Source organism: Physeter macrocephalus, chromosome 9 (genome assembly GCF_002837175.3).
Source record: "Physeter macrocephalus isolate SW-GA chromosome 9, ASM283717v5, whole genome shotgun sequence".
Lineage (NCBI taxonomy): Eukaryota > Metazoa > Chordata > Mammalia > Artiodactyla > Physeteridae > Physeter > Physeter macrocephalus.
The window spans coordinates 43,599,323-43,616,938 of NC_041222.1; the positions used below are offsets into that span (position 1 = coordinate 43,599,323).

Here is a 17,616-nt window from a genome sequence, read left to right on the forward strand (position 1 = left end):
CATGGCTCACGGGCCCAGCCGCTCCGCGGCATGTGGGATCCTCCCAGACCTGGGCGCGAGCCCGGTTCCCCTGCATCGGCAGGCGGACGCGCAACCACTGCGCCACCAGGGAAGCCCTGGATGTTATCTTTTAATAAATTTCCAATTTTATTTGTAAAATGGCTGTCTTTTATTTGCATTTTCTTTGTTTCAATTCGGTATCTTTTTTTCCGTAAATTTGTCGTCCATTTGTAAGTTTTCCTTGGTGCTCTGCTTATTCATTAAATTTGTGCATCTCTATTAATGTATTTGTCTGGTCTTGTTTATCTTTAGGGCTGCTTTTATTTAGTAAGGATATTAACCCTTTGTATGTCATATAATACAAATTCCTTACCCAGGATACTCTTTGTCTTTTAAATTTGTTTATACTTTTTTAACATTCAAAATTATTTATTAGTAAAATCTATATTGACAGTTTTCCCTATGATTTATATTTTTGCTGTTATGCTTAAAATTTAATCCATAAACCTAATATTATTTACTAGGAATTTTGAATTAAAATGTTAAACTAGACCATTAGCCACTTTGATTATTGCTTCCATTCCCTCATGTGTCTCCATTTGTTTTTATCTCTTCTGTAGGAACAGTGGTTTTTCATATATTTATTCTATGCAAGTTTTGTATCTTTTTATTTTCACAAAACAAAGCAATGTCTGTTTTAACTTTATGTTTGTCAACATCCTGAGGATGGGGATTGTCGGTGGCCCTGTTATCCGCACACTTGGGTAACGGACCAGCTTGTTTCCCAGAAATTAGCTAATGGACAGGTAGACGTGTGCAACTTCGAAACTCGTTGTCAGTTTCTGGCAAGCTTTGACTAGTGTTCAACTGAGGAAGCACCTTTTCCAACCCCACTGTTTGACCTTTTGGTACTCTAAATCTGATACTCTAACATAAAGGCTATAATTCCTACTGCACAGTCCTGCCAGGATCATTCTGCCCTCATGTGCATCCATAATATTTTATTTGTGGGGAGAATCCAATACACTATTTCAGGTGCCCTTCATCTCCCAACCCTACATACATATTCAGCTAGTTGTTTTCTATGAGTTGTTTCTATATGGTTGCAGAATGATGGTAGAAAGAGAAAGGCAAGGAAGGTAGTGGTTCTGGTGGTAGTTCATTTCAGTAAAACCAGGTGGAACCTGTGAATGGCTTCATAGATAAGCCACTACAATGAAGAAGGAGAATTTAGATTTCTGACTATTATAGACATTGACGGTTCGGGGACTGGCAGGAAGGAAAGTACAAAGTGCCTTCCTCTGCATTGCCCTGTGGGGAGACAAAGTATGGTACATCCTTCTCTTTCCAGCTGCATCTGATCCACAGAGATTCTGTCTAGACTTCGGCATTAAGTTATCTGTTTTGGTGAGTTTCCATTTTTTGTGTCTTCATAGGCAAGGAAGTTGGAGAAAATCACAATAGTGGTTGCTGACCAGTTGTTAATTAGCAATTAATGAGCTCTCCTTTGAATTTGTTATTTTATGTGCTAAATAATGTAAGCTTGTTTTGAAAGAAATCAAGTAATAAGGAGTGTATTAAGTAAAAAGCTAGTCTCTTGCCTCACTGCTCGCTTTCTCCCTGTCCTTCTCTTCAAGTCACTCTCTTTTTTTTCTAACTTTTTTCAGATTTATTTTTTTATTGAGGTAACATTGGTTTATAACATTGTATATTTCCCATCTACAACATTATATTTTTACTTCTATGTACCCTACAGCACGCTCACCACCAAAACTTCAGTTTCCATCCATCACCGTATAGTTGATCACCTTTACCCATTTCATCCTCCTTCTGTCCCTTACCCTCTGGTAACCACTACTCTGTTCTCTGTTATCTATGTTTTTGAGGGTTTTTTGTTTTTTTCAACCCACTCTTAACTGCATGGAGGTCATTGTGTAGCCTCCCAGATCTTCTTTTCATGCCCTCACAAACATACATGAATATTCATATTTACATAAATATTTATGTATGCAAAAATACACATGTAAATAAATATTTTAAGTACATACTTAATATACTTTTTTTTTCAATAATGTCTTTGAAATCTTTCCGTATCAAAGACCTATCCCTTTCTTTTAAAATGCTGCCTGGCATTCCAGGGGTGAAGGAAAATACCATAAATTATTGACTTTCTTACTGTGGATGTACACTGCAGTTGTCTCCATTTTCCACAATATAAATGATACCACGATGAATATCTATGCACATTTGCCTCCACACATGTGTGAATATTTCTGAAGGTAGAAATGGAACCAGTGCATATGATATAGTCTAATAAGTACTGCCCAATTCTTCTCCAGAAAAGTTGTGTTAATTTACTCCATTACCAACTGGACATGAAACTGCCCTTTCTCCTCATATCCTTGCCAAGGCTGGATATTATTGAGTAAAATAAAATTTAAATTCCTCCAATCTTATTCTAGTTATCATTTTAAACCAGAAGCTATTATACCCACTTTCATAATATTGTTTTCTATCACTGGGTTTTCTTCCCTTACCTATCCTAAAATCCCAGTTAAATATACACTTACCATACACCCTGAAGCCCCACTCCTAGGTATTTACCCAAGCAAAATGAAAACCTGTGTTCATTTAAAAATCTGTATGCAAATATTTATAGTAGTTTTATTTGTAATTTCCAAAAACTAGAAACAACCCAAATCGTAGTCAATGGAGGTAATGGATAAACAAACTCTGGTACATTCATGCAATGGAATACTACTCAACAGTAAATTGGAACAAATTATTGATACATGCAGTAACATGGATGAATAAGGTATACTCTGAATAAGGAAATAAGACTAAACATTTAGGAAAGATATCAAGAGAAATATTCAGAATAATTTCTGTTTGGGGATTCCTAAATGCTAGCAAAATAAGCAAAATTTAAAATATAAATCATATTGTTCACAAATATCAATTAATAAAAAAGTATTTGGGGGGACTTTTTATTTTAACTGAAGTGTACTTGATTTACAATGTTGTTTAGTTTCTGGTGTACGGCAAAGTGACTCTGTTTGGAAGCAAATGGACTTTCGAGGGTTAAAAGGCCAGAGAGACTCAGCTCACAGCTCAAATCTCAGTACATCTGTCGGTAGGTTATGTTGGCAGCTTTTCTCGCAACCTAAGGTCTGTGAAGCTGGTTTTTGTTCTGTGCGGAAGGACACCAGACTCACTGAGGTGGCTAAAGTCAGGGCTGCGCCCTTCTGTGTGCTTGGCCAAAGGCAGCCCTGTTGAGGGAAGGAGTGAGGAACAAATATGTGTTTTGCATCAACTGCGGGCCTGGCCTGCCCTAGGTGCTGGGGATACAGCTGTGAACAAGACAGAGGCAGCGCCCTTTACAGAGCTCAGGATCTAGGAGGGCAGAAAGCACTAGATAAGAGTTGGAAGGGGAGCACTCCACAGCACTGTAGACGTCTTTAATGAGATGGTTTAACTTGGTCGGGGGCATCAGGGAGGGTGACCCCAGGGAATAATAATGATAATAAACAGCCTTTATTGTGAAAAAAATATGTATATGTATTCTTTTTCATATTCTTTTCCATTATGGCTTATTATAGGATATTGAGTATAGTTAGCTGTGCTATACAGTAGGACCTCGTTGTTTATCTATTTTGTATATAGTAGTTTGTATCTGCTCATCCCAAACTTCTAATTTATTCCTACCCCCCTCTTCCCCTTTGGTAACAATAAGTTTGTTTTCTATGTCTGTGAATCTGTTTCTTCTGTAAATAAGTTCATTTGTATCACATTTTAGATTCCACATGTAGGTGATGTCATATGATATTTGTCTTTCTCTGTCTGACTTCACTTAGTGTGATAATCCTCTGGGTCCATCCATGTTGCTGCAAATGGCATTATTCCATTCTTTTTTTTTTGTTTTTTTGGCTGTGTTGGGACTTCGTTGCTGCGCGTGGGCTTTCTCTAGTTGGGTTGATCAGGGGCTACTCTTTGTTGCAGTGCGCGGGCTTCTCACTGTGGTGGCTTCTCTTGTTGTGGAGCATGGGCTCTAAGCACACGGGCTTCAGTAGTTGTGGCGCGCGGGCTCAGTAGTTGCAGCTCGCGGGCTCTAGAGCACAGGCTCAGTAGTTGTGGTACACGGGCTTAGTCATTCTGCGGCATGTGGGATCTTCCCGGGCAAGGGATCAAACCAATGTCCCCTGCATTGGCAGGCGGATTCTTAACCACTCTGCCACCAGGGAATTCCCTTCATTCTTTTTTATGGCTGAATAATACTCCATTGTGTGTGTGTGTGTGTGTGTGTGTGTGTGTGTGTATGTATATATATACCACATCTTCTTTATCCATTCATCTGTAGATGGAAGTTTAAGTTACTTCCATGTCTTTCTATTGTAAATAGTGCTGTAATGAACATAGGGTTGCATGTATCTTTTTGAATTATGGTTTTGTCCAGATATATGCCCAGGAATGGGGCTGGATTGTATGGTAGTTCTATTTTTAGTTTTTTAAGGAAACTCCATACTGGTTTTCATAGTGGCTGCACCAACTTATATTTCCACCAACAGTGTAGGAGGGTTTGGGGGGAACTTTTCAAACAATTCCTCAGAAGAAGTAACTATTTAAAATATTTATGAAAGTGATTTTGGTTCCAGTTGCTCTAAGTGTGCAAATCATAGTGGTAAAAAAAAAAAAGTAGATCCACGTGTGACCAAACTTCATTTTATCTTATAATATTTATTTTCTACTTTCTAACAGAGATCTTTGAGAGAGAGCCTCACATAGGCATTCATAAACTTGCTAGCTTCTTCAAAGTTATTCTCACCAATATTCATTAAGCAATATGTATGTGTATGCCAAATGGGTAGGCTTTTCTAGTGTATAAAATCCTTAGGGGGCTTTCCCTAAGGATTCAAATAAAAAGCTTCATGTGATCTAATGTCCTGGCAAAAAAACCCACCCAACTCAAAGTAATGGAAAATATAGGCAAACATTAAGTTGCTTCCTAAGATTACACTACCCTAAATGACAACACACTGAATTAGTGTTTTTCCTGAGAAATCCAATTTTCAGGGGAAAAGTTCCCAAAGGAATTAACTAACGTTAATTTGTTCTAAGATGGAAAGAAAACAGTGAATTAAAACTCAAAATTCACACTTGCCCTTTTGCCTTTCTTAGGATGTGTACACTGCAGAGGATATTGATGTCACAGGTTCAGTGTCACATACTTCTTCATAAGGAAACCTGTGTGGGCCACAGGAATAAAAATCCAGAAACAACCTAGCTTAAGACCTTATGTGTGGTAGCCTTGGAGACCAGAGCTATATCTGGTCTTTAGCTTTCTTCCTTGTGTCATAAAATGCACTTATTTCCAAGAGTGTTTACTTACAAGTGAATCCCCACCCACCCCACCCACCCCCCACCAATTACAGCCATGTACCTGCTTCCATTTTCCTCAAGTCACTTCTCTCTACGCCTCTTTCTCCATCGGGTATGGCATAGACATGAGCTGGATTCTAGGACATTTCCCCCAGCTTTAAGATTTTAAGATAAAGAGTTCATACACCATATCTGAAAAATCTTATATCAGATTTCCTCCTCAAAAGAAACTTAAATCTGGGAGAAATGAAACTTATTTGATTATTGTTCTTTTGCTATTTTATGCAAGCGGATGCTTTCTTTTTTGTCCTCCGTTTTGTTAGAATGTTTTCTGAAGTCATTTACCTGGACCGCCCAGAGACACTAACAAATGGGCATTTTTTTAAAAAATGAGTTACAGAATACTGTTAAAAGTTCATTTCAAACATGTATACTCTAACCCTATATCTGTGTCACCCTCAGGATTTGGGGGATGGAAAGCATTAAGACTAAATGTATTCCATGGCTGTGGATTTGAAACCAGAGCAAACTGTGCTCCCCTTCCTCATTCTAGGTTTAGCATCTACTTCCCCATTTTGAAATCTCAGAAAGTTGCAAAGCTACCTTGTGACAGCAAGGGTAAAGCTGGCTGGAGAGGAGAGGCCAAGGGCTGGCAAGCATGTAAAGATGACTCATTTCAGAAGTGCCAGCCACAGAAGTCAGAAACCACCATGGGGTAGGTAGTGAGACTGCTGGCTGAGTGCCATCAGCTACCAGAGTCCCAGCCTCATTACCCGACCCGGACATCTGAGGCAAATAAAGCCATGTTCCTGTTGAGCCTATTTGCAGACAAGAGAGAGATGGGCAAGTAGCCAAATGGAGGAAAGACTATTTCTCATGAAATAAACACAACCTGTTGATTCTCCAGAGAACTGTGTTCCTTTTCTTCAAACACTACTGTTACCCATTTGGGGACAGTCCAAAGACCAAACATATTTTGAGAGTGTTCTCTTTAGAGGCAGTGTCATGGAGTAGACAGAGTCTAGACTGTAGAGTCTGGGACTTGGGTCCAGATGCTGGCTCCTTATGTAATGGCTATGAGACCCTGGGCAAGTGACTTAATCTCTCTGAACCAGAGTTTCCTCAAGTGTGAAATGGGGGGAAATGTTGCTCATTTTGAAGGCTTATTGTGAAAACTGGAAAATAATACATGTTCCTTTTCTTCATTTTCCTCTTCCCCTTCCTATACCCTTTTCTCTTTCTTTCCTCTCCCTTCTTGTACAATTTGGTGTGAAAACCATCAGAACAAGTTAGCCATCCATGACTCAGGGTGGGGAGTAGCTGAAGAGGACCAGAATAAGGAGTTGAAGGCCAAACACGGTGAGGAGGACACACATTTAGAAGGGCTGCCTGGCATGGAGAATCAGAACCTACATGGTGTGAGGAGGGTATCTGAGCCTGGGGAAGCCTGGCATGTGATAACAGAGCAGACATTCTGAGTAGAATGAGGTGGTGTTACATGGGGGAGAAGCCTACCACGAGGTGTCAGAGCCCAGGCAAGGGACAAGGATGTCCTTGTGGGAGGGTGGCCTGGCACTAAGTGTCAGTGCAGACTGAAGAAGTCATCATGCCAGAGGGGCAAGCCTGGTGCAGCGTGTCAGAGTCAGAATATAAGGAGGGCAACATGTGTGGGCATGGAGGGGTGCTGTTAGCAAGGGTTACATTAAGGGGATTAATCAAGTAAGTAAGTATATTAAGGACAGTAGGTGTTAGATTTTTCACTATCTGAGAAGGAAGTTAAAAATATGGAAAGGAAGAAAACTAAAATGGATACTGTGATGTCAGGTTGAGATTGCAAGGATCAACATGAACTCCTGGCTTTCAAAACACACACACACACACACACAGACACACACAGAGACACACACACACACACACACTCCATACCTAACTCTGTTCACTGAGAAGACATAGGAGGAGCAACACCTTAATAGCAATGTGCACACACAGCACCTACATCTTGGCTTCTAAGAACCATTTTCCACTAAAAAGAATCAGAGCTTCTTGGAGAAATGACTGATTCCAGGGTTGAGGAAAGGAAAGTATAAGATCAGCCTGAATATCTTATGGCAGAAAGCAGGATGTGATCATTGACTGCTGGGGACATGTAAAAAGATCTAAGAGCCAGCTGAAGGGATTCACACCAGTTGAATTGAGGATAATTAGAGCACCAAAATAAATAATAGAAATGGATTAAGATATGTTGAATAAAATAGGAAACTGTGAATCCATATTGATACAAATCAAACTGAAAGCTTGATGAGGAATGGGGCATTTACAACAATCAAACCCAAATGGAGGGACTTTCTAAATAATAACTGGTCTATAATCTTAAGGTCATGAAAGTCAAGGAAACACTGAGGAACTGTTCCAGAGTGAATAAGAGTAAAGAAATGTGACATATAAATACAACGCATGACTTTGGACTAGATCCTTTTGCTCTAAAAAGCATTTGGGGGACATTTGGTGAAAGCTGAAAGGGGTCAGAGGATTAGATGGTAATAATGTATCAATGTTAATTTCCTGAATGTGCTGGTTGAATACTAATTATGATGGAGAATGTCCTTGTTTGTAGAAGTTACACACTAAAGTATTCAGGGATAATGGAGAATTAGGTCAGCAATTTACTCTGAAATAGTTTGAGAGGGGGAAAGGTCTTCATACTATATTTGCAAGTTTTCTGTAAATTTGAGATTGTTTCAAAATAAAAGGATAATAACATATGTTAGGTGCCTGGCATTGTAATAAAGACTGTTAGTGGGTCCCCTTTACTGTCCCATGCGTTTATCTTGCAGCTGCCGTGAGTGTAGGAGCTATTGTGCCCAGAGACATTTGAGCAACTCACTCTACCTCCCAGCCCGTTAACCTCCCACTTTGGATTGGTGGTGGTGACCAATGCCTGACTGGCACAATAGCACTGGTGCAAGGGGTACCATAGTCCCACCTCTTGTCTCAGAGTGGGACAGTGGGACAACTTTGCAATGTGATCCTTCCGGAGCACCCTGTGTATCAGGCCAAGAATTTATCTGAGCTCTCATCCTTAGTTGACACCTTCTGCTTCCCTATCTCTCTTACAGGCTTCTCCTCAAGAACACCCTCTCAAAAATCATATGCACCTGAGTCCCTGCCTCAGGCTCAGCTTCTAGGGAATCTCAACTAAGACAATCACATAGACAATCACTAAGATAATTACCAGTCCAAGAAATTATAGCTATATTATCATCAATGATAATACCATTAGATGCAGTACCAGTGCATGTTATTATAGATCTAGATACCCTTATTTTGTGGATATGTTGAATTTTAAATCTCCTAACATCCCTGTTTCTGCTAAACTATATAATAATTTCTATATGAGAAATTTACTTTCTACCAAAACCAAAAGTAGAACTCTGAAAAGTGCTCACTTTAGGATTCCACTAGTAGAATTCTCCCCCCAAACAATTAAACACCCGAATGATGCTGTTGTCCTGTTTAAACTTGTTGCATTTCACCCCTTCCAGGAAGTCTTGGTGGATATCCTTTCCCAGATGTGCTGCCAAAACTATGGTTTAGATTGGATTTGGGGATTCCAGTTTTCTAATATCTTAGTAGCAATGGTTCTCAATGAGGGTAATTAATGTTTCTGTTTTTAATTATCTCAATGACTGGCATGGGCTACTGCATGTCACACCCTGCAATGCATGGGGCATCACATACAATGAAGGATCATCCCAAATTCAACATCCAACACAACTATCAAACATCCTGCTGGACATTCAGGGTGCTGAAAAACCAGTCTGTAAATATCCGAGCCAAGCCTCTATGCCATCTTACAAATATTTTTGCACTGAATTTTTCAGGAAAACAACTATCATGTAAATATAGGGGAAATTAAACTTTGTGCTGATTAGAGCTCTATAAGAGTTTTCCCCCATTTTGGAAAATCACATTACTGACAGCAGTGCTGCTTTGTGGTGTTTGAGCCACCCATACAACACGTCTGTTGCAGTCTGCTTTTGTAGGTGTTATATTTACAATTCTTCCTGCAGGTGCAAACAGCTATTTCATTATGTTCTCTGGTGTAGCTGTGTCCAAGCATTTGCATATTTACATATATGCTATTTTAGGTATTATGTTTCTTTTATTTCTCATTTATGTAACAGCTGGGACATTTTATTGACTTCTAAAAATGAGAAAGTTGATGGGTTATAAAGGTGGCATTATAAAACATTTGTTACAGAGAAAGACAGTGTTGGGTCTGACAGATTTGAAAACACTTGTGTGAGAGGAAAACGATATAGATATTTGCTTGTTAGAGTTTCATTCGTTCTCCCATTCAACAAATGTTTAGAAAATATCTCCTGAGAATAAGGCACCAAAGAAGATGCAAAGAGGAATACACGGGAATCCTAGCTCTAAAGGAGTCCCTGTCCTCAGCAAAGTCATAGTCTAGTGAGAGAGAGCACATATTTAACAGGGGAGATAAAAGTTTAGACAAGTAATTAGACTGTAACATAGAATATTATAAAAGCTTCTAAGAGAAATACAAACAACATGCTTTGAAAATTCAGAGAAGGTAGCAGTTACTTCTGGCCAGGTTAGGGAAGGCTTGGTGCAAGTGCTGGCCTTTGAATGGGGCTTTCGTGGGAGTGGATTTATGGGGATGGGGAGTCTGTGAGTAAGAAGTCAAGAGTGGCTCAGTGATTTCCACAGCTGGATTGCTTTTTGTCACTGCATAGGCTGATGAGCCTGGCTTGCTTTCCATACTTTTAGAAAGCAAATAGCTAAGCACCTTGACAGCCAGAGCAACAAATGCATGTCATAATAAGCAATTATTGATCAGGGAGACATTTTTATGGTGTTTTGGGAGTAACTGAATTATATGCACTGATGTGTTTGAATTTTAATTGTTTACCAGTTCACTGGGAGTAAAATATGGAGTAATAAAACAGATGATACCCCATTCCTTGATATCCTAGCTCTCCTTGAGCATGACCTTCCTTCAGAATTACCTTAATCACGCAGGATGAAAGACAAAGTCTAAGGGCTTTTATGATGCTGCTCATAACACTCATGAAATGTTTCACTGTCACTATGGGTAATACACCAAGAATAAATAGCATGTAAACAAGTTTAATTACTTCAGAGTTTTACTCTCCACCAAGACACCAAGCACCTTCTTAAGCTATTCTCTCTTTAGTTCATTTAAGAAAATTACAGAGAAAATAATGCTTGTAATATTAACCATCACCCAAAGGATGCCAGTAAATAGCAATACATACAAAACTGTCAAAATATCTGGAAATAAGATGAGATAAACCAGCAACCATGGCACTGTTCTATTCATTAGATTAACGGTCATTTGCAAAAGTCATGAAGAGAAAAACACTCTGATTTTTAGAGCAAGGACACAAAACTTCGTGCTATAGACATGAAAAAGATAAAATGAAATTCATTCAAGGCATCTTCCAGTCTAAGTAACAGAGGCAAACAGTTCAAGGAGGAAAATACATTTCTCCCCAAAGGAGAGCAGTACTTTGTGCTTCTGTGTAGCTTTAATCTTTCCCTACTAAGTTAAAATCTAAAACTTTCCTCTGTCCTGCATGAGCAGCACTATTTGTCTGATTTAAAAGTTTCAATTATAGAACCTGAGTGGCAAATGTCCTATAGAATTATGAGAGTGGGAGGGAACACAAGTGGCCATTACTCTACTCCTCTGCCCCCTAAGTGGGATTCAAAGCCATTATCACAGATAGCAAGGACATAAAAGACTATTCCTAGGTATTATAGAGAAATGTAATATCAGCAAGGAGATAATTGAGGAATAAAAGAGCTAACTAAATCAGTGTTTGACTGTATGGTTATGGATGACAAAGACATGTCCATAGACCAAGGGGGGAAAGCAGGGGTGAGGTGGTGGAGGTGGGATGGATTGGGAGATTGGGATTGACATCTATACACTAATATGTATAAAATAGATAACTAATAAGAACCTGCTGTATAAAAAAAAAAAAAAAGACATCCATAGAAAGCAAAGCGGCTTCATTAAGCATGGTCCTCCAGAGGAAAGTAGTTTTTTCCCCTGTGGTGCATTAAAATATATGAGATAGAGTGTGGGGTTCATTCCTCTGACATACTAAGATAAGTGCTTTTTCTGAAGTCCTCAGAAAATCTTATTTCACTTGAAAGGAATATTTTGCGTAGGTTGAATTGGAACTAGAATAGCCCTAAAGTATAATTCTTATGATTTTTCAAATCTTATCTTTATTCCATGAATACATACATTTTAGTGCCTATGATGTGAAATCTATCCTGGACCATTGCATTAAAAGAAATCTTCAACACTGAGTTGTACCCTTTTTTTTTTTTTTTTTTTTTTTGTGTGTGGTACATGGGCCTCTCACTGCTGTGGCCCCTCCCGTCGCGGAGCACAGGCTCCGGACGCGCAGGCTCAGCGGCCATGGCTCACGGACGCAGCTGCTCCGCGGCATGTGGGATCTTCCCGGACCTGGGCACGGGAAGGGCCCTACCCTTTTTTTTTTCCTTTGCTTATAATATCTTATTCATTGGTCTCATTTGGATTATTTGTCCACTGACAGGGACAATTGCCATAATCTCTTATACTATTTAATAAACATCATTAAGTAGTGGCAGATATTTACTGAATTATCGCCATAAGCCAAGAAATTATCCAATTTATTTATTGCATGCAGTAGAACTGATGACCTAGGTATTATTCTAGTTCTTATTATCTTGATAAGAAAATTGAGGCACAAAGAAGTAGAGTAATTTGCCTTAAGTCACACAGCTTGTAAGCTGTGGAGCCAGGACTTAAATCCATTCACTCCTGCTTCAGTGAGACCACCATCCTATAATAAACCACAGCGAAGTATCAACCCTTACGTTGAATGACTATTAAATGTACATACTATCCTAATTAATGCCAGGCATAATCTGAAACTGTCCATTGATTTGGAGGTAATTATAATTCATTCTTTTTATTTTATTTATTTATTTATTTTTTTGTGTGTGTGGTTTGCGGGCCTTCCTCTGCTGTGGCCTCTCCCGTTGCAGAGCACAGGCTCCGGACGCGCGGGCCCAGCGGCCGTGGCCCACGGGCCCAGCCGCTCCGCGGCACGTGGGATCCCCCCAGACCGGGGCGCGAACCCGGCTCCCCTGCATCGGCAGGCGGACGCGCAACCACTGCGCCACCAGGGAAGCCCTCATTCTTTTTAGACTAAAGTTCTGTGAGTTTTGACAAATGCATACAGTTGTGTAACCACTATTACAATCAAGATACAGAACGGTTCCACGCCCCACCCACCCCCCAAATTCCCCCAGGCCTCTTTGTGGTCAACCCCTTTCTCTACCCCCAGACCCTGGCAAGCCACTGATCTCTTTCCTGTCTCTGTAGCTTTTCCTTTTCCAGAATGTCATATAAATGGAATCATGCAGTTATCTTTTTATTTTTTTCCTGGCCTTTTTTACTTAGTATTGAATACTTGCTCTGTGTGCCACTGTGCATAACCCAACACTTCGCCCCTCCCAAAGAGTTATAAACTGTATTTGGATCATTGCTAGTAGCTCTCCTACATTTCCTGCTTTACCTGTCTTCCATTTGATCTGCCTAATAAATCCTAACCTCATTTCACGTCCCTTTACCACCTTGCTCAGTGGTTTCCTAATAGTGTGGGACATCAAACAAAACAGGTGCATATTTGTGTGGTTGAGTTTGCAGCATGTTTTCCAGGAAGCCTTTGAGTCATAAAAATAGGGAATACACATGTTGGTTTCTATAGTTATTATTTGACAGCATATACCTGTTGCCTTTTTTGTGGTGGTCTAACTTCTTTCTCCAGTGACAGTGCTAGACATCATATTAAACCCTTTCCATAGCAACACATTTTTTTAAATTGAAGTATAGTTGGTTTACAATAGTGTGTTAGCTTCAAGTGCATAGCAAAGTGATTCAGTTGTATATGTATATGTGTGTATATATATGTGTTTTCAGAATATTTTCCATCATGGGTTATTATAAGATATTAAGTATAGTTCCCCGTGCTATACAGTAAATCCTTGTTGCTTATCTATTTTATTTTTTTTTGAATTTTTGAATTTTATTTTATTTATTTTTTATACAGCATGTTCTTATTAGTTATCTATTTTATACATATTAGTGTATATATGTCAATCCCAATGACTGTACTACTCAAAACAATCTACAGATTCAATGCAATCGGTATCAGATTACCAGTGCAATTTTTATAGAACTAGAACAAAAAATCTTAAAATTTGTATGCAGACACAAAAGACCCTGAATAACCAAAGCAGTCTTGAGGGAAAAAAATGGAGCTGGAGGAATCAGACTCCCTGACTTCAGGCTATACTACAAAGCTACAGTAATCAAGACAATATAGTAGTGGCACAAAAACAGAAATATAGATCAATGGAACAGAATAGAAAGCCCAGAGATAAACCCACGCACCTATGGTCAACTAATCTATGACAAAGGAGGCAAGGATATACAGTGGAGAAAAAAGTCTTTTCAATAAGTGGTGCTGGGAAAACTGGACAGCTACATTGTAAAAGAATGAAATTAGAACACTCTCTAACACCATACACAAAAATAAGCTTATCTATTTTATGTGTAGTAATTTGTATCTGTTAATCCCATACTCCTAATTTATGCCCCCCCCACCTTTTCCGCTTTGGTAACCGTTAGTTTGTTTTCTATGTCTGTGAGTCTGTTTCTGTTTTGTATAGATTCATTTGTATTATTTTTTAGATTCTACATATAAGTGATATATAATATTTGCAACATTTTTTAAACACAACTTTAATGGCATGCCTGGAGTGGCGATTGAGAATGGCAGCAACAATTTTCGGTACATAAATCATTTATTTCTATTTTTTCTTAACCATGTCCTGCCTTTTTTATTCATTACTAAGAACATTGATTTGGAGATTAAATGTTTTCCTCTATTTTTATCTTCAAACGACCTTTATTCGCTGCGTCTGCACTTTGCTAGATTTATTCCAGCCTCTTACACTAGGGTCATAGTTTAGCTTCAGCTTGGAGCCAAATGCCCCACAGCTGAAATGGCCGCACCTCTGAAGTGGCATTTTCCCGGGCCACTCCTGCCTTTAATAATGAGCCAGCCAGGAGGCAAGTTTGTATCTCATTACAAAAGAGCCTTGTGTTAGGCCTGGTGCATAATTAGATGTGAAGAATTACAACTGGTCCTTCTTTGCAAGATCTTTCAGCACCATGTCTGCACTTAAGCCATTACTTTTATTTTAATCTAATGATTTTGCCTCTCTCTCTCTCTCTCCCCCTCTCCCTCCTTCCATGCTCTCTCTTATTTAATAACAACAATGAAAGAAACCAAGGAAGTTCGGAGATTTGCGGTTTTAAAAAGACTGGATCCCGAAAAGATTTTCACAAGACGCTTCAGAAACAGACGTTTGAGTCAGAAACCTTGGAGTGCAGTGAACCCAGCACTCAGGTATTTCCTATCAACAAACATGGTTGCCAGGTTACTGGACGCTCTGCCATGGCATGCTGTCGATCTTTTTTTAAACTCATAAAAAGGCTAGACTCATAGAATATTGGAATAGGAGGAATTCTACCATTTGAGTCAGTGATATTTTTTTTCAAACTTGTTTGTAGCTATAGACATTGGTGTTCAAATGAAAAATAGATAAAAGTGGAGGGGCTCTAACTGGGGAGGGGGTGAATTGGGCCCATCCCTATAATGATTCCTGCAGAGACTCAGAGGTGCCTCCAAGCCTAAGGCAGGCTGCAGCGTGATTGAAAGCTCCACACTGAGGCAGACTGTCTATCACATACCAACTCTATAACCTCAGACAGGATAACTCAACTCTCTGGGCTTCAGTTTCCTCTCCGGGAAAACAAGGATGATAAAAGTACCCAACTCATGAAGTTGTCTGAGTATTAAATGAGATAATGTGTGTAAAGCATTTAAGACAATGCCAGCTCACACTTTGTGCCCTATAAATGTTGGCTACTGCTGCTGCTGCTGTTGTTGTTATTATTATGATTACTATTACAGAGTAGTTACAGTTTAAAAGTCAGTGCTCTATACTGACTGTGTTCATAGAAGCATTATACACAGTAGCCAAAAGGTGGAAACAGCCAAGTGTCCATGGGCAGATGAATGGATAAACTAAATGTGGCATGTACATACAACGGAATATTATTCAGCCTTAAAAAGGGGGGAAATTCTGACACATACTACAACATGGGGATGAACCTTGAAGACATTATGCTGAGTGAAATAAGCCAGTTACAAAAGAACTAATACTGTATGATTCCATTTATATGAGGTAGCTAGAGTAGTCAGATTCATAGATATATAAAGTTAAAATGGTGGTTGCCAGGGGCTGGGGAGGGGTGGAAATGAGGAGTTATAGTTGAATGGGTATAGAGTTTGAGTTTTACAAAATGAAAAGAGTTCTGGAGACTGGTTGCACAACAATGTGAATGTAATGAACATTACTGAGCTGTACATTAAAAAATGATGAAATGGTAAATTTTATGTTGCATATATACTTGACACAATTTTTAAAAGATTTTAAAAACCAGTGCTCTGGTCCAATCTATCCATTTTATAGGTAAGAAAAGTAAAACATAGAGGAAGAAATGTGTCCAAGTTTGCACAGGACTTCTTCTAAACCAGTATAGTTTTCAGCTTCCAGGTGCCCTCATAACACAAGCATCTCGCCATGCTGAATATGACTAGAGGTTTTAAATAGTACCTATTTTTCAAACTACAGTCAGGCTGACTACTTATCTCTGCAGAGGAATCAGCCATCAATTCCAGTGCTGAACCTGGTGGGCTTACTGAGGAATGGGCTATCTGTATGCTGTCCTCTGTGGGAAATTTCAGGGGTTTTTCACTGGTAATTTTGACTAAATTCAGCTTTCATCATGTAGGTGACCAACTAAATTGTTCCTTGTATCAGTCAGACAGAAGAAACACTAGGTATTTCCACAGAAGAAATTTAACGTAGGGAAATGGTTAAACACAGTTTGGAGGACTGCGAGAACCAAAAAGGAAAATTGAAGTCATACAGAAATTGTAACTACAAGAAACAGCGCACCACCCTAAGCCTGGGGTCTATGGCAGTGGTTCTCAAACCTAAGCTTCATCAGAACCTCCTGAAGGGCTTGTCAGAACACAGATGGCTGGGCCCCACTCCAGAGTTTCTGATTCACTGGGTGTGGAGTGGGGCTTGAGAATTTGCATTTCTAAATAGCATTTCCCAGGAGTTGCTGATACTGCTGGTCCCAGGAACATGTTTGAGAACCATGGGTCTAGTGGGAGGAGCTTGGAGTTTTCAGAACCTAGCAGCTCAAAAGAGGGGCCTCAGAGCTAGGGCTCAAATATCTGAGGAGGGGGTGCAGCCTAGTCAGTGGTGTCGTCAGAGGAGAGACCTCACAGGGGCTGGGAGTCTGGACTTAGACCTCCTGGGAGAAGGAATTGCCCAATTGGTGCTGATACCTCCAAGGAAGGTAAGATGAGGGTTGTTCTGGAAGTGCCAGAGAAACAGAAGACCAGGACCAATGGCCACAACCAAGGTGAGAGGAACTGCAGGCAGAGAGGAAAGGGTCAGTCCCTTCTCCCTCCCCCAGCCATCCAGTCTCCCTGGAGTGCTCCCTGTTGGCAGAACCTAAAGGGAGAAGGAGCAAAGCAGAAATGTGATTTGCTGAGTTGCAGACCCAGCACCACAGAGCAGAGCATAAAAGGGTAAATTCAAAAGGTGAGTGTCCAGCACAGCCATAAAGCACACTCATTCCTTCAGCACACTAACACAGCACTCAAGTCATCAGCTGGGTTTCAGAGCCAAGTTATACAAGAGAGGTGTGGTTTTAAGTATCAGACTAATACCCATCATGGAGAGATGCTCAGTCCAGCAACATTCTCCCTTTTAATCATTTTTTTTTAATTTATTTATTTTTGTCTGTGCTGGGTCTTCATTGCTGTGCTCAGGCTTTCTCCATTTGCAGTGAGCGGGGGCTACTCTTCATTGCGGTGCGCGGGCTTCTCATTGCAGTGGCTTCTCTTGTTGTGGAGCACAGGCTCTAGGCGCGTGGGCCTCAGTAGTTGTGGCACGCAGGCTCAGTAGTTGTGGCTCACGGGCTCTAGAGCGCAGGCTCAGTAGTTGTGGCACACGGGCTTAGTTGCTCCACGGCAT

At 40.0% G+C, this 17,616-nt stretch overlaps 1 protein-coding gene across 3 annotated transcripts in view; it reads left to right on the plus strand.

The window, feature by feature from the left end:
* DOCK8 (dedicator of cytokinesis 8) overlaps positions 1 to 17,616 on the plus strand; it is a 227,161-nt gene that overhangs the window by 65,633 nt on the left and 143,912 nt on the right. For 2 of the 3 annotated variants that reach the window (XR_008618228.1, XM_024126730.3), the window contains exon 5: positions 14,780 to 14,903. Coding sequence is in view for 2 of the 3 variants with exons in the window: in XM_024126730.3 (XP_023982498.1) it covers positions 14,780 to 14,903 (124 nt within the window). In the remaining variant the exon portion in view is untranslated. Of the gene's footprint in view, positions 1 to 6,003; positions 6,092 to 14,779; positions 14,904 to 17,616 lie in introns of those variants that run through there. The other variant, XM_007129204.3, reaches the window with a different exon arrangement.